General features: G+C 41.9%; 2 protein-coding genes across 2 annotated transcripts in view; one reads left to right on the forward strand and one right to left on the reverse strand.

Moving 5' to 3' along the window:
* LOC308325059 (cadherin-22-like) overlaps positions 1-26748 on the forward strand; it is a gene marked incomplete at both ends in the record, with an annotated part of 124648 nt that overhangs the window by 19117 nt on the left and 78783 nt on the right. Inside the window, one exon of the mRNA XM_080777453.1 lies at positions 4857-5151. Coding sequence (XP_080633579.1) covers positions 4857-5151 — 295 coding nt within the window. The remainder of the gene's footprint in view (positions 1-4856; positions 5152-26748) is intronic.
* On the reverse strand, positions 9236-19220 carry LOC308325949 (inter-alpha-trypsin inhibitor heavy chain H3-like; the record flags this gene model as incomplete). The annotated part of the gene is made up of 16 exons (XM_080778734.1): positions 9236-9350; positions 10351-10522; positions 10941-11057; positions 12252-12433; positions 13223-13347; positions 13474-13650; positions 14579-14760; positions 14879-14989; positions 15077-15245; positions 15373-15489; positions 16508-16630; positions 17268-17381; positions 17514-17676; positions 17761-17865; positions 18164-18324; positions 19152-19220. The coding sequence occupies 16 exons, from the start codon at positions 19218-19220 to the stop codon at positions 9236-9238; spliced, it is 2202 nt and encodes a 733-aa protein (XP_080634860.1).

Raw genomic sequence — 26748 nt, forward strand, 5'->3', positions numbered from 1 at the left:
GCTAATAAGACTTTCTGTCCGGTACCTTTAAATCCGGGAACCCCTTTTGGAGTTGCTATTCATGTGTACAGTATATAGCAGCAAACTGTGCATTTTTTGAATAAAGTTTTCCAGAAAACTTTTGGTCAGGATTTAGAAGGCGTCTTTAGAATCTGCCTCAGGTCTAAATGGGTTAAATGGGATACATGTAGAACCGATAGTTCTACATGTGTCTGCTATAAGTTTTAATTTAAAATAGTCATGGCATGTTTGGGGCTGAAGTACCAAATTAACCAAACATTGTATAATGTGCTGCTAGTATGTCCAATATCGTATCTCTTTCTTTTAATGTTAAAGGTAGAGTAAGTGATTTCACTCAAAAAACCTTAGGTTTCGTTTTTGCCTTGGGACCCAAGCTTTCATCCAATCAGGATACAGAACCAAAAACTAAACCTAAGGTTTTTTGACCCCCATGGGTTAACTGGGGACAGGGAGGAACTCCTTATATGGTCAGCACACTCTATAGTAGAGAGGATTATCACAACAAAACAAAAAAATAAGTGATATTTGAATTAAGTGAAATCACTGAATATACCTTTAAAACAGATCATAAAAGCAAGGCTTGTTAGTCGTCTTCCTAACAACCCATGAAGTGAAGCATTTTTTGTTATAGTTATAGAGACTGAGACACTTGAGAACAGGTTAATACAGAGGCAGAGGCTGTGTGTTTGCAGACGTGTGTTAATGCATGCGTGCGCACAACTATTCCGGCTCCCATTAAGACTCCCACCTCTGCACGCAGTGTCCAATTTTCTTGGCTTTGTAGTAGGCTGTGTTTTGATTGCTGCTATTCAAAACATAAAATTAGCTTTCAAACACAACCCTTTCCAAGTCTGAGAAAGGCCATATCTAATGCATCCAAGTTCAGGCTGGTCCCATGCCATATACTACTATACTTCATAAAGAAGATTATGTGAAATTTCAGCAAAACCCCCACGGGAAGAGAAAAAAGGTCAATTCATAATATCAATGAATTTAGCGATCCCTATTTTGGTCATTTTTTTGCGTTCTGGTATTTAAGAAACGGCCCTTGTCTAACATCTCTGCTTTGGAGCTTGGCTCTGCTAAATGCTGTGATATTTCCACCTCCTGGTACTGGAGAGTTATATTCAAGACTGTAGTGACAGTCTTTACATTGTGTGTTAGTTCAACTTTTACTGGAGACGTGAAGCGACGCAGAGATGGTCTGAGCAGCCGCCGTTCGTTCAATTTTCGGTCGGTGTTGGACGACACGTGGCAGCCAAGTCTATGGACTTTTAATGTTTGGTTACAGCACCTTACATTTTAAACAATGCTGACCTTACATTTACATGTAACTAATGGTTCTGTTTGAACTCAATTCACCTACTACTCTGACGGCTGAACGGTCAGGGTGACCGTGTTTCATTCCATTTCATTGGCCACTCTCCCCCATCTATTCTAATGATCTTCACACCTCTTCCACCCGCCGACGACTTGCCATTGTCTTCTAAATGTTACATTCCAACTAATTCAAGGCAGCGGGCACCATTTCAACTCAACAGGACAACTCAACTTTTAATTTTAATTTTCAGTTTACCAAACCCACAAGTTATTGACGGTGACTTGAGAGCGTTCTAGTGAATAGCCTATACCCATGCGCAGCGCGAGGTAATTAACGCCAGCTGTCTGCAAATTATTTGGTCTTTGATTAACGGATTATATAAAAAGTATTTTTGGGACAAAATAAAGGAAGAAAAAAAGCGACCGGATTTGACATCATTTCTCAAGTTGAGCGTCTTTCTCTGACACAACAAACACAGACAACATTTAGAGGTGGGCACTGGGTCTGGGTTGAAGTATAGCCTAATTTACAACACTGTCAGACTTTGTTTTGAGCCAATAAAATACCACGCCAGAGCCAGGCGCATTGATCAGAGTCCGACGAAATACGAGTTATATATTGTCATTTTGTCATGTTGTCATTTTTATATAGGCCTAGAGGGGGAAACATTATAGGCTACACGTGTATAGGTAAGGGCGCATCGATGTAACGGGTTTCAAATTAATATATAGATTGATTGTGGCAGCGGAGACTCGGAGAGGTGCGCATGAGGGAAAAGGAGAGGAGCCGTGCGTGCAGGCAGGCAGAGACATCAAGTGGGTGCTTGCGGAAACGTTTACAGACAAAGGAGGACTATCTTTTGAGCGACAAAACATTTAGAGGTTCGGAAGGTCTCTCTGGTTGGAATGATTTCAAACACTGTCATTTTTTATTTGGAATCGCATCGGCACGCATTCTCGTGTGTGTGTGTGTGTGTGTGTGTGTGTGTGTGTGTGTGTGTGTGTGTGTGTGTGTGTGCGAGGGAAACTGCCAGCCTGAATCACTCCAGTTAGACTGACAGATGGATGGACACATCTACCCTGAGGGGAGAGAAACAAAAGCATGCATCACACAACAGAATCATCAACACACACACACACACACACACACACACACACACACACACACACTGTGTGTAAGTGTGTGTGAGTGTGTGTGCGCCACACAATTCTTCAATGTAGTATTTTTGTTTGTGTGGGCATGTTTAATGGAATTAATGTGATTTAAATAGACATGAAAGTAAATTCATGTTTTTATATTGAGAATCAAAGACAGTGAGCCAGAAAGATACAGTAGGCCTACACACTGCCCTGGTACATCTTGAAAAGAAAAGCTCTTATGTTAGGCTACTGTTCATAGACTATAGTTCCGCATTCAACACTCTTGTACCATCTAAATTAGTGTTGAAACTTTGCGGATGATACCACAGTGATCGGACTAATAACCGACGGTGATGAGAGGGCCTATAGGAGGGAGATAGAGGATCTAACTCTATGGTGCGATAACAACAACCTCTCACTTAACACCAATAAGACCAAAGAATCAAATCATTGTAGACTTTAGGAAGTCCAAAGGTATCCACACCCCCATTTCCATCAAAGGGTCATCTGTCGACATAGTTGATAACTTTAAATTCCTGGGCATACACATCACAGACACATTCACATGGTCACTCAACAACGAGTACATCCTCAAGGCACAGCAGCGACTGTACTTTCTGAGTACAAAAGGACTAGTGAACTTTTATCGCTGTATAATTGAAAGTGTCTTAACTGGCTGTATCACAGTGTGGTACGGTAACATAACCGCTCAGGACTGCTTGTAACAGTTTGCAGAGGACCGTTAAAACAGCAGCTAAAACCATCGGCAGCACAGAATTACCCAGTCTCCACAACATCTACACCACTCGTATGAAAAAAGCCCACAACATCATTAAAGACACCAGCCATCCCGCAAATACCCTGTTCAAACCACTCCCTTCCAAAAAACGCTACCAGAGCATCAAATCTCGCACCACCCGTCTCAGTAACAGTTTCTACCCCCAGGCAGTCAGGCTGCTGAACGGCTGACCTTGAACTGTATTGCACTGTTTTGTCACTTCACTTTCTTGCACTTCTTTTTCTTGCACTATAGATGTTTGTTTATGTCCTGTGTATGTAAGACTGAGAGTGCTCTGAGCAAAATAATTTTCATTGTATTTATACTCTGTATCTATACACATGACAAATAAACCTGAACCTGAACCAGTACGTAAACAGTGATACATCTCCAGTCACACTTTCATTGGATAACTTTCTCTCCCTCTCGCTGTCTCTCTCTCTCTCTCTCTCTCTCTCTCTCTCTCTCTCTCTCTCTCTCTCTCTCTCTCTCTCTCTCTCTCTCTCTCTCTCTTTCTCAGCTCTAGAAACTCAAGCTTATTTTATTATCACTGAAATATGAATGGCGCCAAAAGTGTATACTTTCTCTGTTCATTTATTTTACTTCGGAATGGAGAGAAAAGGCACAGAAAGGCCAATAAAAAAAGGTTGGGGCAAAAGGAGGAGCGAAGCAATATGGATGGAGGCACGTGCTTGCATTATTCTGCGGTTTTACCACAAATACTTAATGAAACCCCCCGTGAGGGTGATAGAAGCCTGTATTTAATTAAGCCTTTATATATTCACCAGGAAGGCTGGGGTGATCTCTACCGTGTGTGTGTGTGTGTGTGTGTGTGTGTGTGTGTGTGTGTGTGTGTGTGTGTGTGCGTGTGTGTGTGTGTGCGTGTGTGTGGGGGGGGGGGAGGGGATGGGGAATAAAGATAAATGAGAGTGAAAGATGAACAGAGGAGTGAATGTGTGTGAGACAGGAAAGAATGAGAGAGAGAGGAAGAGAGAGAGCGACAGAGAGAGAGAGTGCCTGCAGACCCCATGAGCTTTGTAAAGACCCAAAGGGGAGGTTGGGGCTCCTCTCGTCGCAGCTTCCAGAATGTCTTCTAATCACATTAGGTTTATATGGGCTCTTTAAGTTCACTTTTCAACCTCGGCGCCTACACTTCCCCACCTTTAACAATCTCTGAAATGACTTTGATCTCCTAATTTGGGCATCATACAGTATCCTGTGAAGGGCATGCCGTGTGAAGACGGTGTAAATCATCATAGGAACTGCTGCCTTTTTCCCCTTTTCTTCATGGCAGTGTGATGATGGCTGGCCCAGGGGGAGTTGAGAATGGACCTTAAGCTGCATTGGCTGCTGGGAAATAGATGAGAAAATGGAGGTGGAGGAGAGCACGCTGAGTCGTACGCCTGTTTCACTCCATTGATATGGGCCAGTGCTGTTATGATGGATTTCAACCTTTTGAAGAATCCCTCCAGGAAATACAAAATAATTACTTTAATAAGCTGAAGCCAGATAAAGTAATGTCATGTAATTTTTTGCGCTGAAAACAAAACAAACAAAGAAAAGCAAAGTTTTAAATAACATTTGCATCCGTTGTCAGATCCACACGGACTCGGATGAGGGCGAGGGGAACATCAAGTACACCGTCTCCGGGGAGGGAGCGGGCACCATCTTCATCATCGACGAGCTGACGGGAGACATCCACGCCACGGAGCGGCTGGACCGCGAGGAGAAGGCCTTCTACACTCTGCGCGCGCAGGCCCGAGACCGGCTCTCTGACGACCCGCTGGAACCCGAGTCCGAGTTCGTCATCAAGGTCCAGGACATCAACGACAGCGAGCCCAAGTTCCTGGAAGGACCGTACATCGGCAGCGTGCCTGAACTATCGCCGATAGGTAAGAACGATGATTTGTCTTCATGTTCTCCTGGAGCGGTTCCAAAATTGATATGTGGTATCATGTGCTATTGTGTGCGTGCATGGGACAATACTGTCAGTGCAGATGCGTGCGTGCGAGCGAGCGACACCCAGATGCAGGACTAAATGGAATGGCTCTTCGTTGCCTGATTAGAATTAATTCCTGCCTCTTCAGCATGATCCAGACCATGAGCGTTTCTGCCTACACTGCTTTCTTTAAAAGAGGAGCGGGTGAAACAGATGGGAAGCAATAAAAGAGTTGACCCCTCCCCTCAAAATAATAAAAATAAAATACATAATAAATATAATAACAGACTAAGCAAATTGAAAGAACACAAGACGAAGATGATACAAAACGGGCAAAAGCTTTAACTTTAATCTTAATCTCATCCACAAAGAGGAGGGAGAGAAAAACACAGTGATAGGGACCAGGGTTTGTTGAAGTTAGTGAATTAAGCAATATTACACGAGAGGGTGTGGTTTAACGTGAGGAAGGTAAGGAACGAGACGAAGTCGAGTTTCGCAAGCATAACTGAAGTGTAATATTGCAATTATACAACAGTTACCCTTAAAACTAAGAAAATTGCTGAAAAGCCTAGCCACGAGTTTGCTAGCTCTCTGGTAAAACAGAGCAGCTGAATTCTTTGTTTTGATTAGGTGGTGAATGGTGCTGGTTTGATCCACGGCTAGAAGCCGTTTCAACCAATCAGATTGCTTCCTCGAAACGACCTGTTGTATAATGTTCATTAACTAACATCACCCTTCCCCTTCAGCACCTCCCCCTGTTCAAACCACTGCCCCTTCACAGTCAATTTACATCCTAAGTGTGGCGGTCATGTTTAAAACATAGAACTGGAGCAACTGACCTAATGGGATAATAGAACAGCTATCGCTTAGTCCAGCATTCTTACTTTTGCTGTGCGTGCGTGCGTGCGTGCGTGTGAGTGCGTGCACTTTTCGACTATCACCTCTTCGCCTGCTATCGCCAGTAGTTGCCGCGTCCCATAGACAAATAATGCACTTCCGGAAAATACACCAGGCTGTCGCCCGCTGTTAAAACGTACTGTAACCCTGGTGAAAAACATCTGCGGGCTTCCACGTGGCACACGTGCGATAAGGCTATACTTTTAAACCATGCTAATCAGTGTTGCGGTGTGTGTGCGTAGAGCTGGACGGGGCTGACATACGCTAGACATCACTCACCTGCTGTTTGTAGCTGTTTCACGTTGCCCACCTTCTGTTTGTAGCTGTTTCACGTTGCCCACCCGCTTGCCTGTCAGCTGCAGGACTGATGGCACCAACAGGTATATACGCACCTGAATATAGGAGCGAGCATCATTAGCTGGAGTTCCAAAATATATAGACAGGCTTTCTGTGCAGCTCTGCAGTGTCTGCAGTGAAGAGGATGCAGGGGAAACAAATGCCCAGTTGGGTGGTGCAACTCCGTGTGGGGGTCCCCGGAAGTTCCTGACCCTGGGGGGGTCAGGAACTGACTCCAAAATGAATCCGAAATGGTTGAGCAATGACAGAGTCCCCGTGTGTGGATTTCCGTGCTCGTACACAGCCACATAGCTGTCTAGGAGTGGTTGCACCACTCAAAAATCACACCCGTGTGAAGTGAGGGGTGCTCTTATCATCTTCGCCGACCTCCTCCACATGGCCTAGTTCTTTCACGTCTCAGGTAAATGTGGGGCATTACACCACACTACACCACTTCTCGGTCATGTTATACCGACGCAAATAATATTAACGAGAATTATATACATAGCCGGTTAGCCGGTTTGCTCAGACACATCTGACGTGAATTATCCTTTCATCGTCAATGGCAATGTGACACGAGTTATGACAAAAAGCTGTTTATGAGCGGCTAGCGCCCCTCAAAAAAAGGTTGACTTGAAATCACTATCTTCACACGCAGTAATATTAAACAGTATTCTAATAGAATAGAATAGAATAGATGTTTATTGTCATTGCAATGTGTATAACTAAATTAAAAGTGCCAACCGATCAGTGCATCAAATCAGTAAAAGCTAAAAATCTATAAAACTAGTACACACACACACACACACACACACACACACAACCGTACTTCCTGTTATTGCACAAGCCCACTTAAAACATGTATAGCAGCAAAAGATCATGTTTTCGTGACTATTGTGTGCCTATTTATTTGTTGTCACCGTTGGGCTGTTTAGTAATGTAACGTCTTTGCAGGAGGTAATGACGAATCCATAGTCTCCTGGTGTTAAATTAGTACAACTGGTCTGAATTCTATCTGACACTTGAACAAGCATTGATCTAATTGCCTTTGTAGTGGTGCCATCGCACCTGTTGTTTGCCAGTCAATTCCATGGAGTTAAGGATAATGATTGTGTGCAACCTAATCGGACAACTGTGAGAACCATTGATGTGAAACGAGGCTTGCAGCAGGTTGCAAGCATTATATCCACACTAGTGCTATGCTCACTTTGCTGTTTCATGGCCAACCGTATAGCCCACCGCCATGAAAAACGCTCTGCCATTATAATGAGAAAGTAATCAGGAAGCTGCCTTGGGCATATTCATTTTCAGAGTAACACACACACACACACACACACACACACACACACACACACACACACAGCAGAGACTGGGCAGTGGCAGCGGCCGGGCCTGCCTGTCTGTTTGACTGGCATCTGCTATATCATTCAAAAGCTGTTTTTGTTTAGCCTTGGTTGGAGGACAGGCAAAGTGATCTGTCAATAAATTAATGATGAATAGTGTAGAGGCCTGAGTGGTAACTAAGTACATTTAAGTACCGTACTTAAGTACGCCAGCACCCACAGCATCCCGAGCGGGAATCGAACCCAGTGCGACAGCACTACCAACTGAGCCACCGTGCCCCAAGTATACACTTATATAAAACCAAAGAGCAGAACGGGAATTCATCATAAGGGAGGTAAAAAGGTAAAAGAAAATAATTTAGTCCCTTGTTTGTGCCGAATCTGGGTTGCACATGGTTTGTTGCACTCCCTCTGCTGCTGTGGGTGTGGACTTCTTTAACATTAAGGAAGTATTTGGACAGGTACATGCATATCTTGGTGGTGTATCGAATCTTGTGGACCAGACCCATTGCAAGATGCTGTACTCTGTCTTCGACCCTAAGCCATTCCAGCCTGTCAAAGTGGGCAGGGGTGAGGTGGGTTCGGGGGGTGAGGCCAAGTAGGAGCCTGACAAGTTTGTTTTGGGAAGCCTGGAGCCTACTTTTAAGGGCCTTTGAGGTGCTGTGGTAGTGGTCAGAGCTGGAACTGCAGGCGGGCCCATGCATTTAGCACGAGGAAACCCCGCGCCGCTGCATGGGGTTTAACATTGAGCGCTTGTTTGCACTTCCGTTGGTGGTCAAATGCGGAAGTAGAGCATTCTTCCGGGTGCTTCAAAACGCAACTGAGCAACTTCCATTGAAATTAATAGCAGGGGGCGGGGCTGGCCGCACTTTATCCTTTATAATTGGTGTGTGCGGCTGGTGTGTGCGACTTCAACTTAATCTGACTAATGACTAATGAGGCGAGTCAGTGAAGTCAGGTCAGTGTTAACTGAAGAGGAGCAAAGTCAGCAAACAATGAAATACACTAGTAAAATGATTAATGTAATGAGCAGAGATTCAGTGCAAACAAAACAAACACAAAATCAGATTGATACTGTTTTAATAGCTCAACTTCCAAGAAATTGAGAGAACATGAATGTAAATCCTGGACTTGACTTGAATTTACAAAAGATTATTTTTTATTTAATAAGGCAGTTCTGTTTGACTTTACCCTTTAAGTTTAAACAACAACAAGACATAAATATTTATCCAGTAACAGACAGGTCCGTTTTTACCGGTAGAGGTGTCAAGTGAGTGACAACTAACTGACACTGTGAACTTGTGAAACTTACTTTATACTTCATTGTAACTGTATGACAAAGTCTAAATTAGACTCAACACTTTATTCAACAACTTATCTATGTTTCATATTAAACAAGTAAGTGTTTCGTTTTAAGCAGTTGGAGATTTATTTGGTGTAATGCTGCAAGCCTGCACACAGTTATAATTGTGTCACAAGGAAGTCAGACAGTTCCTTCTGAAGAGCGAGCTCTGGAGACACAGACCAACATTCCAGGGTCGGGGCAGAGGTTATACTGTAGTCCACAGCGGATGTTCTAGAGGAAAAACACATTATTCTTATTGGAAGATTATGAAGATATAGATATAGATATTATGAAGTAATGCAGTAACAACAATAGTAACTGTAAAGATGACCAAAATGTTCACGTGACTCTGTGTCAAGCGTCAAGCTGTGAAAAAGTTGTTACTGTACAATACTTGCATGTTGCACACATGCCTAAAATTGCTGATATTTGCGTCACCCTCACATCTCCAGGCTGCTCGAGCGCTGTTTTCTGCCCCCTCAATGACGCCACTCACCTAATCTACACCACTAAGAGTGTCTTGAGGGTACAGGGTTTGATGAGGTCAGACGAGGTCAGATGGTCAGATCAACATATGGAATGAATTCTGTATTGGCCATATATGGAGCGTGTCATGAGGCGTGAGTGACGGACGGACTGACTGACAGGTTTTGCAGGTTTTCATAGTATTTCATAGTGATAATAATAATAATAATATTTATTGGACTATACCTGAGAGCAGTAACCTCCCTGTTATGGATTCTGAGTCTTGCTGAAAGAGAGGTTCCTTGCAGTATGGAATAAACTGCAGGCTTTGCCACTGGAAGACAGACGATCATTAGACAAATAATTATTTTAGGTATTTCTGATATAGTGATAACACACGCACACACACAAATCCAATCTGTTATTTTTACACACGTGATATATTATTTCACTCACCTAAAATTCCTTCAGCATTGTTTCCTGATGGGAACTGTCTCAAGACAGGCCAGAGAAGTTTCTCTCCCTTCCTCTGATGAAGCAGGATGACAATACGTGTATCTCCAATTGAAACGTCCATCTCATTGTCCCGCAGAATCAGTGTGGCACTACATACAAGCAAGCATCCCAACATACTTTTACTTCTACTTTTTATGGGCCTAACAAAGTATTAAGTATACAAACTAAAAACTAGATTATGACGTAGTACACCATGGGTTTGATCACTTTTGAATATACAGCATAAGGTAAGAAACGCAGGCTTTGGTACCTTCCTGCTGTTGCGTGGTCCTGGCCCCAGTGGAAAGCTTCCACATGCTGTCCGTCTCGCACAGTGATGGAATTGGTGTTCACCTCAATGCGCTGATCATTGTTGTAGTGAATAACGATCTTCTGGAGGCCCCCCTGCAGTGATTGGCTGAGCTCCCCATTCACAGACAACCCTGGGACAGCAGAGGAGACACCAACTCACAACAATGCCTGGGTGACTGCTGTAAGCATGGTTCCCTGAGCAGTAATCTGAGTTCCCAGAAGTTTTCTTTTTCGCCACTAGGCGGGCGAGCCTGAGCAGTGACTAAAGTCCTGAAGTCATTTGATTGTGACGATAGCCTACACAATAGTAATGAGTAAGATGTGTAGAAATAATCAGATCAACTGGCATTTAGGGAAATTAACCCATTTAGGCCTGACCTCGAAATTTTTAAAGTTTCTTCTGAAATAAATATTTTCACGATTTAAAAAAATAGCTAAATTATAACATAATGTTTAAAACACCAAAAGGTGTATTTAAAAGTACTATAAAGGTTATAGCCAAACAGAAATAGAATCTAGATGCAGGATAATATACTGCAGTGACCTCACCTGTGTCGGGATCTTGCAGTAATTTCAGATGTTTGGCACTGACGTCATAACATAGTGGGACGGTCTGGTTTTCAGCTCCTAACAGAAACTTGTGGTGCAGAGGAAGAGGAGATGGAACTAGTAGAACGCATATAGTGAAAGATAGAGAGAAAGAAATAGATATAAAAAGAGAAATGAGATGACAAATTAGACAAACACAAACACATACTGTACATACTACTATAGTAGATGTACATGCATGGATTTTTTAAATTTAAAAATTAAACAACTTACCTGAAATCAAACTGTATGTAGACCAGTGAAATCTAAACAACACTAACTAATATAATACTATATAAAAAAAAAAAATCTGGATATACAGTATTGCTTAAAAATGTGATATGACCTTATTACCTTTATACTTTTATTTTATTGTGTGTCTGTTTTGGTCCTGTATTTCAGTCCTTAAGTAAAATAAAAGTATAAAGGTAATACGGTCATATCATATTTCATCACATTACATTGTTGTGTACATTGTTGAACATCATTAGAGGTCACCACAAGGCCATGTGTTCAAATCCGGGTAACGACATTTCGGACCATGCGTCTTATTTGTGCATATTGTTCTCATTGCGTATTTTCTTCTTTCTCATCAATCAATAACTAACTAACCAAAGCCTGTTTTATTTGAAATTTGTGACTTTATGCAAATAGTATTTATTACAGTTACATGCACAATACCTTGTGTTGTCGGTGGTACTTCGGTGGCCGAGATAACACTTGCTGAACCCTCGGCCTCATAGTCCATAGTCGGCATGACTTGGCCTTGACTTTGATCAACCCCCTGATCATGGTAAACCCCCTGATATGCTGAACCCTCGGCCTCATAGTCCATAGTCGGCATGACTTGGCCTTGACTTTGGTCAACCCCCTGATCATGGTAAACCCCCTGATCATAATCAGGGGGTAACGGTTGATAATAAGACAGGTAAGACCTGGACCTTGACAGGTAAGACCTTGACCTTGACCTTGACCTTGACCTTGACCTTGACAGGTGTGTCAGGGTGTGGGGGTAGTTTTGAGGGTTAGGGTTAGGTGCTGAAAACCAAATAAAAAAATCTGTATTACAAAATGTATTGGGACTTTTCGTTAACTACCAACCTGGTGTCCCTGTTTTTGGGCATGTCATTTTAGGCTAATCTTTATAAAATCTTAAAACAAAAGAAGCAATAGCGTCTACCAGCTCACAACACATTGTTATTATGACATGAAGTATAAAATAGGACTAAGTACCGTAATTTCCTCCACCAAGACCAGCTTGGCCTGGCCTACCAATTGATCCTGGGGGATAGAAGGATCCTGTTCCTTCTATGGGTTTATGGAGAACTTGTGTGTTCTCCCCTGGTGGCTTTGTGACCACCATGGATGTATGTGGCGTCACAAAACTGTATTTCAGAGACAGCTCCAGGAGCTCTTTCTTCACGTTCTCCTTCTCAGCACCAGATAACTGCAACCTATAGTTGAGTCATCGACACATGATGTCACACATGTGTTGTAAAGTTGTTGACGTAAATATGTAAATTATATAACGATTATGACACTGTTACTGCAGCCATGTCAAGGTTTTCATCCTGTCCTTTTGGGGGCGCTTATGTGTGTTCTATGTGTTGAGGGTTCTCAATTATATGTCTTGGTTGCGTCTGTATTCTGATAATTAAGCTTGTTGGTTACACCTGTTTGTGAGTGAGAGAGGGCAGAAGTTTCATTACACTGAAGGAGAGTGCACTGTGCATGCGATCACTGAGAGAGAGAGCTCTGTGCAGAAGGAAGAAAGCAGTTGGAAGGAAGAAAGCAAAGTAGACCAGAAGAAGTAAAGTAAACTAAGAAGTGAAGTGAACGAAGTAAAGTGAACTGTGTAAAGCAGAAGAAAGTTAAGTTAAGTACAATAAATGAAGTAAAGTAACATAGAGAAAAGAAGAGAAAACAAAGAGGGTTTTCAAGAAAGACTGAAGGATCCAAGTCGACCCCCCCCCCCCACCATTCATGTGCAAGCAGGCAAAGTGGTCAGTATTGTATTTGTTTGTGAATCTTATTGTGAAAGTCATGTATTATTGTGGATGTAACTATGAATGTCCCAAGTTCATTGTTTTGTTTGTTGTCTTGTTTTGTATGTCAGTTCTACGGTGTTTTACAGCACAGTGGTGTTAATAAACAGCAGTAAATATAATTCTGAGTCCCGTGCGATGGATGGGCGGCACAGAATATGCCAATGATTAGAATAGATTATATAACGGCATATTCACTCTTTGTCCAGGAGCTGTTTCACCGTGAGGTAGGCCCAGACCCTCTGGAGGTGGTTGTCAGAAATGGTTCCAGTGGACTCTAGCCTGCTATCTTTCTCAGACTCAAACTCCATCTTTATGCTTTTCTATGATCATCAAAATATATCCTTGTGTCAGACAAATGACAAAAGACTTGTATGTTGTTCATGCAGCATATGTTACAAAAAGTTCATTGTCATTTTCTCCCTGTGTACACATGCAGCTTTCCTTACCGAAAGGGCAACAACCCGTGAAGTAAATGTTTCAGTGTTGTTGTCTATGAGTCCAGCCACCACAATTTCAGAGCCATTGTAGTACTGGCTGAAGTTGGTCTTGGTTAGGTCAATCCCACCAACATAGATCATTATCACATCTGTCAATAAGGGAGTGGCGACCTCTTCATAGAAACCCTGGTGAAATAACAACTAAATTCAGACAATGCTCTTAGGAATTTCTCCGTCCATTGGACATTAATAATGACGTTGATTTGCAAGCTTTTAAATCTCAAATGAAATCATCAGTTATTGCAAATCAAAATTGCCAACATAACTAAAAGCTGTAACTGATTACTGATTTCATATACTTTTTGTGATTGGTCTGTTTTGATTATTTTACTGTATATACCTGGGGGGTCAAATCAACATATCCGCCTGGGTGACAGCAGACTGCTGGGCGAGCGCTGGCGCTTTGGCATGGGGGTCAGATCAACATATGGAATTATTCTGTACTGGCCATATATGGAGCGTGTCTTGCGTGTACAGGGTTTGATGAGGTCAGATCAACATATGGAATGTCAGAACAGGTCAGCTCCATATGGAGATCCAAGGGGGGCAGTGTATTGAGTGCACAGGGTTTGATGAGAGCCCAGGTAGGGTCGGGCCTTAATTTTCGGGCCTGTTGAGAACTTTAGTTTTTTCCGGCTGCTGGGCTGCACTAATAACTTTGGGGCAGGCCCCGTCTATAGAGTTTAAATGGACAGGTATCAGTCTAAAGGGAGACATCGAAGAGGAAGGATGGATGGGGAAGGATCAACATATAGAATGTCCGAACAGGTCAGCTCCATATATGGAGATCTAAGGGTTTGAGGTAAGATGTAGAGTTGCTGGCCAATATTGATGACATCAGGGATCTCCACATATGGGCTTAATATTGATGATCACTGATGATGTCACGTGATGACATGACTATTATGCTCATGCCTCGTGACAGGCCACATGACGAACTAACTAACTAACGAACTGACTGGGAATTGCAGTTTTCATTGTAAATAACTCTACATCAAACACAACTTACACAACAAACTGAAATTAAATTAAATGAAATTAAATGTCTCTTAACCTGCAGCTGCAAGTCAGCATCTGAATCCTCGTAAATCCGTCGTGCCACTCCGTTGTTCTCCAATGCCATCGTCTCGAGGAACTCAAATTTCAAATCATTTCCAAATCCAAGACAGTAGAGTGGGTATTTCTTATTTATGGCCATTCTTACATTTGCCTGAATCCGGTTAGGATTTGTCTCCCCTGAAATGATAACCAACAATATTGGTTGGATACTGTGAGCAACGTATTGTATGTGCAATATAGTCTTAATTTGTAAAGGATAATGAAAATGATTTTTTTTAAAGTGCAAACAATTTACCTGAGTTTGGATCGCCATCAGTGAGAAGAATAAGAAGAGATGCAGAGCCATTTCTGGGGTTTCGCTTCAGCATTTCCGTACCTTGTAACACGGCAGCATTGATGTCTGTGCCTAAAATGAGAAGAAAAACACATCTCTAATTGCCATTCTGGTGTCACAAGCTCTGATAGCAATAGAGTATATAGATCAGAACCATACCTCCTGCGTCTCGGATGTTCCGTGCAAACTCTTTGGCAGCTGCCAGGTTTTCACTATTGGCCTGGGAGAGTTCTCTATTCCAGGAGGAAACGTAGCTGTCAAAAATGATCAAACCAAAGTAATCTTCTTCCGCAAGGTCTCCCAAGATGTGTAGAAGAGCATGACGGGTCTGAGAAAATTAATCATTTCGTAAATTAGAGGAACTTCGTAAATGTTGTGTATGGCACTATGGCAACATTTCAATGAGTCAGTGCGAGTAAACAACAGTATGCTCTTGAAATGGAAAAAAACAATACCTGTCTCATTTTATTGCCATGCATGGAGCCACTCCGATCAATGATGAAGACAACATTCTTTGGTATGCGCGGGAGACCACTTGGGGCAAAGTGATGCACAAAATACCCGCCAGACACCTTTATGGGAATTTAGATGGCAGAAAAAAAGAGTACAGTCAGTAGGCCTACTGAAAAGATTAGAACTCAGCTCTTTAGTGCAAACAAAATACATTTTCAATTTGGGATACCTCCTTTATCCAGGTGTGTGCAAGCATGTGACAACTCAAGTGAAATTTAAAGTGTTGAAACAAAAAAGTGAACAGACAAAATAAAATAACTTTGCTTTCATTCTTAAATTTGTAATCTGTTTATATTTCTTGATTGAACTGCATATGTTGTTTTCCTACACTTTGCTTCTTTGTTTTTAAGTACCTTTTATGTACCTGTTTGTTTGTTTGTGTAGGTCAATGAGCACGAGTGGTGTGCGCATGTCAATGAGCACGAGTGGTGTGCGCATGTCAATGAGCACGAGTGGTGTGCGCATGCGTGCGCGTGCACCACTGGTGTGCGCACGCACCCGCACCCGTGTGTGTAGTGCCGTGCATGTGCGCGTGCACCACTGGTGTGCGCACGCACCCGCACCCGTGTGTGGATGTTGTTGCTACATAAATAGCGTCAATGCTAGCGAGCTAAAATATAGCCATTCTTGCTCTAGAAAGCACCATGTTTCCATCTAGACCACCGGATTATCAGCAAAAACCTCCGAAAATCGCGCTAATGGACCAAACCATGGAGAGCTCCGTAGATTAGGAGTTATTCAGCTTTTAGAGAGGGGAGTTGCACCACTTGGTTCACACAGGTGTGATTTTTTATGTATGCGAAGAACAGACATCACTCTATAGCACTTAAAGTGTTTATTAAAAGCTGCACTAATACAATGTAATTTTGTCTGTATGGTGGTCTACAATATAGCTTACACAATTGGGGACACAGGATCTGATTGATTCTGAAACCAATTTTGACCTGATTGTCAAGATTCAATTAATCTCCTGAGCAAGCTAGCAGGCAGGCTCTATTACCTCAATGGTACACATTTTCGCAGGAAACTGGGATCAAATCGAGGAAAGTTACATAGTGCAGGTTTAAGATTACATACCATGATGTCTCCCAGTGAGACGTCCCTGTTGACATCATAAGCAACAACCAGATCTCCATTCATTCCCTGTTCTCCACAGCAATTGACCTGTTGTTGCTCTGTAGGGTAAAAATGCACCCAAGCCTAGGAACAGAATACATCACTCATTAGGGTTTTCCTGTAACAATTCAGTTCACATATAGTATATTTATCATGCACAAACAAATAGTTTAGACTGACAATAGACTTGAGATATAGGCTACCCTTTACATTTTTTGTATAAAATTAAATTTGTACTGGGCAGTGTATCAGAAGTTATTTTCAAAATGGAATGTGAATTACTTTGATTTTACTTCTACTTTACTACTTTCTGGGATAAGTAATGTATATTACTTACAGTATGCGTTCCGTTCACACAAATTAATTGCAAAATTACAAGGCTAATATTAAATAGAAGAGGGGCTAGAAAAGAATGTTAAAATATTGATATTAAATTCTAATGTTATTAAGAAACATAAACAACTGCAGAACCCTACTTAGTCTAGAGTATAAATTATTTAGAAAGGTGTACAATATATTGTGAATGGCATATTGTTGTCATTAGTGTGCATGGATTTGTAAAAACATTAAGTAAACATATTTTTTGAAACCATTCCCATATTTGTAAAAGCAAAAGTACTTACCGGTACTCATGATGTGTTAGTGTTAACTAGCATTGGTACTGTAACTTTCCTCGATATTGCCCTGTAAAATAATGTACTGCACTGGACAGTAACGTTACCTGGTTGTGAGCGTGTGTTTTTGTAACAGCATTGGCTAGACTCGCATTGGTACTTAATCCTCCTTTAACCTGGACAAACGTAATGCCCGGCTTCTCATTGATGTATACATCCATCTGGCATTTAAAAAAAAAACACACATGTTAAGTGATAGAACCAAGGACTAACTGTATTAGTTTTCACATTATTTTCACAATGGCGACTACAATTGATAGCATTTCGTATCACTGACTCCTACTGTATTTCACCTTGAAGTCTTTGACAGGCTGCATGGGTCGGGCGTGGATCTGCAGCTCATATTTCCCCAGTGTTCGTTTCAGAAGCTCCTCGTATGTGAGTTCAAAGGTCACCTTTTGGAGAGCAGCCACAGTCACAGAGGTCTTAAACTCCTCAAGTGTTCTCCCCACAGAACTGTACCAAAAGGAAAGAAATGTTTTTAAAACATGAATGTTAACTATTTCACGCTGAAAATGAACATCAAGCGCCACCATTTACCTGACGACAGCGGCACTTTCACCCCGGGACACAGCCTCAGTGTACTGCTGTTGTGCTTGCTCCTTAGCTTTCACAACACCATCATACATCTCGCCTTCAATACGCCTGAGAAAGACCAACAGTGTAAAAGAGCTGAAGCCTGCAGAATTTGTACTGTAGAATGAAACTGGGATCAATGTGATTCAGAGGTTACTGTACTGTACAGCAGCATCACATTTCCAGTTTAGACAATTTCAGTGATTTCCAATGATTGACACTGTCATACAACATTGTATACAATTCATTATTCATAAATAATTAATAAGTTGTCATGCATTCTCCGGGGTAAGAAGACCAGTTTCCGAAACTCTTCATGATTTGCGTTAAGTGAAAGTGTTTCCTATTCATTTCTATAGAGACCCACATTCTGAATTTGCTGATGAATGCATTCTTGGGGATCCTGACTTGGAAATGTATTTCTTTGGGTGCGTCCACACGGTTGACAACACGGCTGGTGATGACAGTGGTGGCATAGCGACTGGTCACAGTGGAGTTGATGTGGAAGCTGTAGATGTCCCAATCCTCCTAGAAATATACACCACAAAACACAACCCAACTTAGTGACCACTGACCAGAACTTGACCAGAGAATAAAAACAATGCTGACAACAAAGTAGTTGGGCAGGAATAGCACATTGGGAATCTCATTGGTCCTATGGCAGAAACACCCCTTATATCAACTACCCAACTACTCATTTTTCAACTACCATTTGCATTTCACAAGAGAGGCCTTTGTACATCCAGAGGTACTACTACTTTCTGCAAAAACACAAACACAGGCACACGCACACACCCATGCACGCACCCACGCACGCATGCACACACACACACACACACACACACACACACACACACACACACACACACACACACACACACACACACACACACTCACACACTGGAAGTATTAAACAACAGTCAGCAGGTCCTTCACCTCTTTTTGTGGTGTTTGTCAATTTACGGTTTAAGAATGTTTCGTTCTACCAGTAATGGGGGAGTAGGGTTGGGGTTGGAATGACGATAATATCGTATTCCAACCCCAACCCTACCCTACCCTATTAGACGTAGTAGTACTAGTAATACTAAATGAGCACATAATATGTGCTCATATTACTACTACGTCTAATATTATTTGGAAAGATTCAATAATTATAATGTTCCAAAAAAGCTTTCAACTGAGCTCATCTCTAGTCTGCATTAAAAAGAAAACACACATTTTCTGAATATAGAACTTTTATCTGTCACGTGATGTCACATATTAAATATCCCTATGTTAACAGTTGAAAGTTCTACTCTCTAATTTAAGCACACCCCAATACATGCATGTCATATTCATACTGTATATTACCCTACCTTGATTGGTGCTGCAGTACCAAAAGCCAGCAACAACCCAAGAAGGGTGAGTCGCACCACTCTCTCCATGATGGGTTCCACACAAATGATGCCCGTCAACCTGCCTTTTAAACTATCAGCTGTGAGACAATAACAGTGTGCAGAAGTTCTTAAAGGGACAAACCCTCTTATTAGATTAGAGGAAAGATTTCAGTCCATTCCACCAAGGTCACTATTGAATATATACTCCTCTGTCATCAGTCCAAAATCCAAGCTCTTGCAATGGTTATATCTGATATCAGTTATTCTCTGTGGAAAACAATAGTAAATTGAACAAATTATATTCTTCCTGTCTGTCTGTATATGTTCATCTTGAGTTCATCTTGGAAACTAGTGGACCGATCAGCACCCAAATGTATCCACCCCAAATTGTTCAAGGGCCATAACTCTTGAACCATAGGATACAATCAAAATGTTATTTTCCCTGGATTATTTGATGATGATGCAATTCCCCATGGCCATTTTTGAATAACTAGATCTGCTATTTATAGCATTTTCTTCAGAGCGTTCTGATATTCCTCCAACAGATATAAGCCAATAACTTGCTACACATTATCTCCGGGGACGTGCCAATGATTTTGACTACAGTATATTGCTCACCTCTTTCTGTCTTTTAATAACACACACGTAATACTAGGTATTAAATCAGCCCAGCCCACAGACAGGAGACAGCCTATGTGTCAGATACCTTTCTTCCTGTCATCAGTCCAAAATCCACCCTCTTGGTAATGTTGATATAATGATATCAGTTATCTAGGGGATAGGGAAACAATAGTAAACTAAACAAATTGCATCTGCGGGTCTCTAGATTGTCAAGTCACCTGGCAAATATACAAACAAACAAACAGGACTGACACAAACATGCAAACAACAAACACTCTCACACATAAACCAATCCATACATTAACATGCACACATTATTTTCCTCGAAGATATTTACTTGGTCCAACCATGGTTTGAACACTTTGAACCCCAGCATCCATATTCTGGGGGAACATTAATAGCCAAAAACAAGAAGAAATGTGGTCAAAGGACAAAAGTGGAGGATTTAAGTAGGTTAATATATCGGACCATTAAATACTTAGACCCTCTATAGGCTGTTTGTTTACAGAGAAACAAAGCATACATAGAAATGAAACAGGTGACTGTAGTAACTGTTTAAAAAAAATGCATTTGCAAAGTACAAGGTGGCTTTAAAGCAGGCAAAAGCAACCATATAGGCGCTATATATATATATAATATATATAACGAGAGAGAGAGAGACTATACTATAGTATATTTCAGACAGGAAACACTCATGTCAGAATATATTGACCATTTATTGCAACAAATACAATTTTTGCATTGCAACTTTTCAGTATAGAAAGCCTGCAGTTTCTATTAGCTTGTATTCCCCATCGATGATGTCACTGGAAGATGGTTCTGAACTGCCCACAGCCCTCCTATGAGACACAGACCAAGTAGACCAATAATCATGATTATTAGTGAGGACCTATAGTATACTGTATGAAGATATTTGAAAAGTGGTGAAGTGGTCCTTTAAGCAAAACCCTGTAGGTATGCAAGGATTTCAATTAAGGGGGGTGGGCGTGCATGGAGCAGGCGCTGGAGAATGTTGGTTCACCGATTGCCCGCCCCTGACCAACTCCGCCCCCGCCCCCTCCCCCTCCGGCTCTCCCCTCCCTGCTAGAAAACAGCGATGTCACCATTATTTCGACTCGAGCGACGCCCCTCTTGCACTGTAGTTCACTCCCACTCCTAGACCAGGAAATGTATGTCGTTTCCCTTTTTTGAGCCTATATGCGAACCTCAGAGTATTTATTAATAGAGACGTCACCGAGAGGAAACCCTCAGCCGAAATGGACATAGTGGCCGAAATTTGGTATTGCAGCTTGAGCCAGCCCTGGGCTGTTGACTATCATTGCGCACGTTCATGTTATTTGGGCAATGACACGTGAACGCTATATGTTTCATAGGTGAACGCGCGCAAATGGCGCAATGATAGTCAATGGCCATGGTCAATGTGTTTGGGCAATCCATCCCAGAATGCACTCTGTTCCTATACCTGGAAGGAGGAGTGAAATCGCTTTTGAGCAACTTAATGCAAGTGGATGGGAGGAGAAATCCGGTGACGTCTCTATTAATATATACTCTAAGATTTCTCTTTGAAGAGCGAGCTCAGGAGACACAGACCAACAATCCAGGGTCGGGGCAGAGGTTATACTGTAGTCTCCACAGCGGATGTTCCAGAGGAAAAACTCATTCTTATTGGAAGAATGGTACTAGTAGTATCATTATACAGAGGTTATACTGTAGTCCACAGATGTTCTAGCATACATGGGGAACTGGCGGCCCAGGGGCCACATGATTTCAATTCAAATAATAGCAAAAATAGCACATCTAACAGTATGCAATGTGGCCCTCTGGAGTGAGTGTGGAAATATAGTGGCCCTCTCCATTGTCAAAGTTGCCCACCCCATAGTACTAATACTCACAAGGCTTGGTAAAGACATATGGAATGAAACTTAAAAAGAGTCTTGCTGAAACAGAGGTTTCTTGCAGTATGGAATAAACTGCAGGCTTTGCCACTGGAAGACAGAGGACAAAGAGAAGACTGACGGTTACAAATCATTACTTTTAAAATACTGTTTAGTTTTTTTCCTTTGTTCTGTTCAAGTAAAAGAGGGGTAGCAATACTTATAAAACAAAATACTTCATATATTCTTGAAAAAATTCTAAAGAAGGGTGCTATATGTTTTAATTACTGGCACGTTATATAGTGAGCATAATAGGCCTACAGTTGGCTGTGTATATGCTCCAAAAGTTTATTTTATTTTTTGGCAAATTATAATTATGACACTTTGCTTTCATCGTGATGGCTAGAAACTTTTTTAGGTCAGTGTGCGTGTGTGTGTGTGTGTGTGTGTGTGTGTTTATTCATAGCGATGCAATGTACTGTATGTACAAATCTATACAGTTATGACCGTTGCCTGAGGTGTGAAACTAGCATTGGGGATTTTCTTCTTTTTTTTGTCTTTCTACTTTTGCAATGCCTAAGGCCCGGGCCACACTGGGGACAGAATTGACGCTGCCACTATAACCAATGGAACTCGGTGCGCAGGTTGTGCATAAAAGCTCCGCTTGTGAATCCTTTGTGCTCTATTTTCTGCGTGTCTGCGGGCGTTTCGCAACCTTCGCCTCGCCTTCAGAGGACAACAAAACGTAAAAAAAGAAAATACGTATGTTAATTTGGCATTCTCATATGTTTTATAAAATTGAAAAAAGGGTTTGAACAGCTAACTCTGCCCCACCCCCAACAGAGACGTCCAACATGGCAAACTCACGTATCACTCATCATTTATATACATTTAATGTAACCTTTGAACCTTTTTACAGCAGAGAGGCTTCCAGAGCTTTGCAAATCTGATTTTAAATGCTAGTACAATGTTCATTTATTGGCGTTAACTTCTATTGGTGTTAAGTGTTGTCAACGGAGTATACATGATGTCATCAGTTCTATTTCCATATGATGTTGTTGTTTAGATAGGAGTATATAAACTAATATCAATAGTTGTCCCCTATCTGTTACCGTACCTTTAACTAGGTAGTATTGATTATTGTCTTAGTGATTATTCTATCGATAACTGTCAATGAATAGAATAATCAACAATAGATTATGAATTGATTATTTTATTGAATTGTAATTTCTTTTCATTATTTATTGATTCAATTGATCTATTAACTTGTTGCATTTAATATTTGACGGCAAACCATGATGTTCAATTTCCAAATATTCATGCTAGTTGGCTATCAAATTCAAACCGTTTGGCAGGCAGTCACTGTGGACTTCCTGTCCGCCACTCCAAAGGTCAGGAGACAGAGAAGAAGAGAGGAGAGGGATTGATGGATAGGGGACTGTGTAGAATCATGGCGATGCAAAACGTTTCCACCAAGCTGGTCCTGTGATTGATGCCGTTCTGTTAGACAGGACTTGGGTGCCATGAGTGGCAGACAGTGGGTGAGACACAGTGTCATTTAATTTAATTTAATTTATTTATTTATTTCAAACATATTAAAACATAAATGAACAGGCAAAGGAAATAAAGGAAGAACTAGATTTAAGACATACATTTATACACACACACAAAAACGTATGCGTACACACTGTACCCAGCTATTCTATTCTTATTCCATGTTTCACATTGTTTCGTCTTTGCATTTGTTCCACAGGATAACCCCTTTCACTGAAACACAGTGGTATTTTGCACTGGTCCTCACTAACGGCTGATTAAACATACGGGCCCCTAAGGCTATGTTGCCCTGTCGGCAACATAGCCTCTTAAACTCTTACCGATGCAGGTCACTTTGACTGATAGGCCACAGCATCCTCAGGCGAGCAGAATGGACAAGAGAATTTAGCAATCTTTAATCTGGATGTGATCACGATCTACTCACAGAATAAACAAAGAATTCCATAGTGTGGCTTTGAGTGGCATTGTTTAGTTTGAATATGTACTGTAATAGCCCTGTCAATGTATTAAAGGCTTTGCAATGGTCAGTGGGAGGTACAATGGTCACGTTTTGACATGACTGATGTCTGGATAAGGAGCTGGGCTGAAGGGTCTGATTGAATGTTGTAGACAGAGTGTAAACCTACAGGATCGAGTGACGGCTGTAATGTGTGCTTTGAACGAGAGCTGACGGTCCAGGACAACACCAAGGATCCTGGCTGCTGGGACAGATGTTACCAAGGTTACGGAAAGCTCCCGCATGGGGCAGGACTTACAGTAGCTGGGAAGAAGAGAAGCTCAGTCTTGTCTGGGTTCAGCTTGAGGTGGTTAGAAGACATCCACTGTGAGATGTCAGCCAGTTATGCAGTGATGCGCTCTTCCACATGAGTAGCAGAGGGGGGGGGGGAAGGATAGAAACAGTTGAGTGTCATCGACATAGCAGTGATTGTGAGCAGAGATGATAGTGCCAAGGGATTTAGTGTACAGGGAGAAAACGAGGGGACCAAGTACAGATCCGTGTGGGACCCCAGTTAGGAGGGTTCGGGGGGATGATAGCAGACCTTTCCAAGACACCTGGTAGGTCCGGTCGGTTAGGTAGGAGGAGAACCACTTTAGTGCCGTCCCACCAATGCCTAGATCAGCTAGGGTGTCTAAGAGCAGCTGGTTCACTGTGTCAAATGCTGCTGATAAGTCTAGAAGAATCAGGACTGCAGAGTGGGAAGCAGCCTGGGCAGCATGTAGTGCTTCTGTGCCTGCGAGGAGTGCAGTTAAGGCGAGACGAGTACAGCTTTTATGCCTGACAGAAAATCCCTGATTCTCTTCCCGAGCCTGCCGGAACATTTTTCGGCCCTGTCGCTCTATCCTGTAAGAAAAGAAAGAAAGAAAGAAGCGAGATGAGAATGAGATACCAGTTAAAATGTATCTGCTGGTTGGTGTGTGTCTTTCAGCAACATGGAGGAGTAGAGATAGAGAGACGGGGTGTTTATTTCAATAAGTACACTTTATTGCTGATAGAAAACACGTTCAAAGGAAAATCCATTCGACTATGAAATCTGTTCAAGGACCTCTCATCTTTAAATAATTTTGTGAACATATGCCCTTCTGGTTTTCTTCATCTGCCTCCATCCACACCAAGAACATTAACTATAATAACTATGAATATTGGAGAAGTCATCAATATACATGTTGAGGCTCCGACACAGCCAGTGGTTACAGAACGTTAGTTAATCAGTCTGGATGTTCACATCATCATCATTATAGTTCAAATTATCATTCTTGGTGTGAATTAATTGCAATGCAGTAAGCTGAGCATATAAATCTAATCAAATCAAATCAAAGTTAAAATGTCAAGATTTCAAAGATGTTTCTTGGACATAAATTACAGACACACTACAGGAATTAGTATTAGTGAACGCATCTGAACTGCAATAATATTCCCAGCATAGCCGTGGTCCACCTCCTGTTTCCACTTCAGGCCATGTCTTTATAAGATGATTTAAAGGAAACGGCATCATGCATGGATGGAATTTTTAGACAATACAAATCCAGGGTAAATCAGGGATCAAGACGAGAAAAAAAGACCTTGGGAAATGTATCTCTCCTTTATCTTTCTTTCTTTCTTTCTTTCTTTCTTTCTTATTTCTCTCTACTCCCCCCCTGCCGAGCACTCTTTTTTTCCCTTATTTTTCTAAACTATTCCACTACGAGAATTCTTTCTCCCATTTTGTCAAGTATAGCATCCGGAGCTCTCTCTCTCTCAGAGTGAAGGCACAGGATGTTGCAAATTGCTGAAGTCACCATTAGGACAGCCTGTACTAACCATAGGTGAGACATGTGGCTGAGCAGTGGGATCACAGGAGAGGGGAATGTGACAAGGCAGGTGCATCATATCATACAATCAATACATGCTGCCAACCACCTCTATTTATGTGACCAGGAACATCTACCGTTATGCACGCCACAAGGGTGTCGGACATAATTGATTCTGACACAGCCGAGGTGTGTGTGTGTGTGTGTGTGTGTGTGTGCAAATCCAATAAAAGACACAAGTCAGTGGCTGATAAAGACAGCCATTGGCTTTTATGACATGGCAGGTTTCTCACCCTCTTCAGCCTGATGTAATCCATCATTCGATGGCGTCCCACTCTGAAAGTAGCTGATCTACAAGCTCATTGTGACGTATAGATCTATGTTCGGTGCGACACCATTTTACGATTGAGTTTAAATTAAGCTGTCCTTCTCTCTTTCTGCCACAAGCCCCCCCTCTCTCTCTCTCTTTCTGTGCATTTATGTGGATGTTATAGGAATGAATCACGTTGGAAGTAGTGAAGAAATAACTTTTCATGTGAAAACACCTCAGCTTTTATGTCTTTACTAAATGATCCATAATGCGGGCGGGGAGCACTCAGTCCTGCAGATTAAGGCGGGAGGAAGCCAGAGAGAAAGTCACCAGCGCAGCCGTTATGCCCCCTCTGTCGGAGCCAGTGTCGCCACCGCGCCAGTCGAGATGGGCACAAATCTCTTTTACGAGGCTGCCTCTTAAATAGCTGTCAGTCTAGTGTCTTCACACGCGGTGCACTCCTGTGGCTCGCCTATCGGTAATTGAACCGTCTCCCCTAGAGTGCTGAAATGGTGAGGGGAAGCCATTCTAACCGCCTGTGTTGATACCATTAAACAGAACTCATGCATAAATCCAAGTCGGTAGGGGCCGATATAAAGCTATCACTGGCCTCCCTCGAAGGAAAATCTTCCTCACTTTATTTCACAGGAGATGGCCCCCAAAGTTAGGTTTTAATTAAAATCCATATTTGTTTATTTCCTAATCTAATGCATTGATGCAATGCAATCTAATGCATTGATATTCTGTGCTTACAGACTATAACATGGTCTGTAATGAACACATTGTTCTCCCTGTTATTGAATCCTGTTTAAATAGCTAAGCCATATCCACTTCTACATTAAGCCTGTTGGGCAGTATGCAGATGGCTGTGAGCTCAGCAGCCCTGATCTAGGCCTCAAGGGTTATATTTAACTTACTTGGCAGACTG

Source organism: Protomyctophum bolini (assembly GCF_963924005.1).
Source record: "Protomyctophum bolini genome assembly, chromosome: 2".
Classification (NCBI taxonomy): Eukaryota; Metazoa; Chordata; class Actinopteri; order Myctophiformes; family Myctophidae; genus Protomyctophum; species Protomyctophum bolini.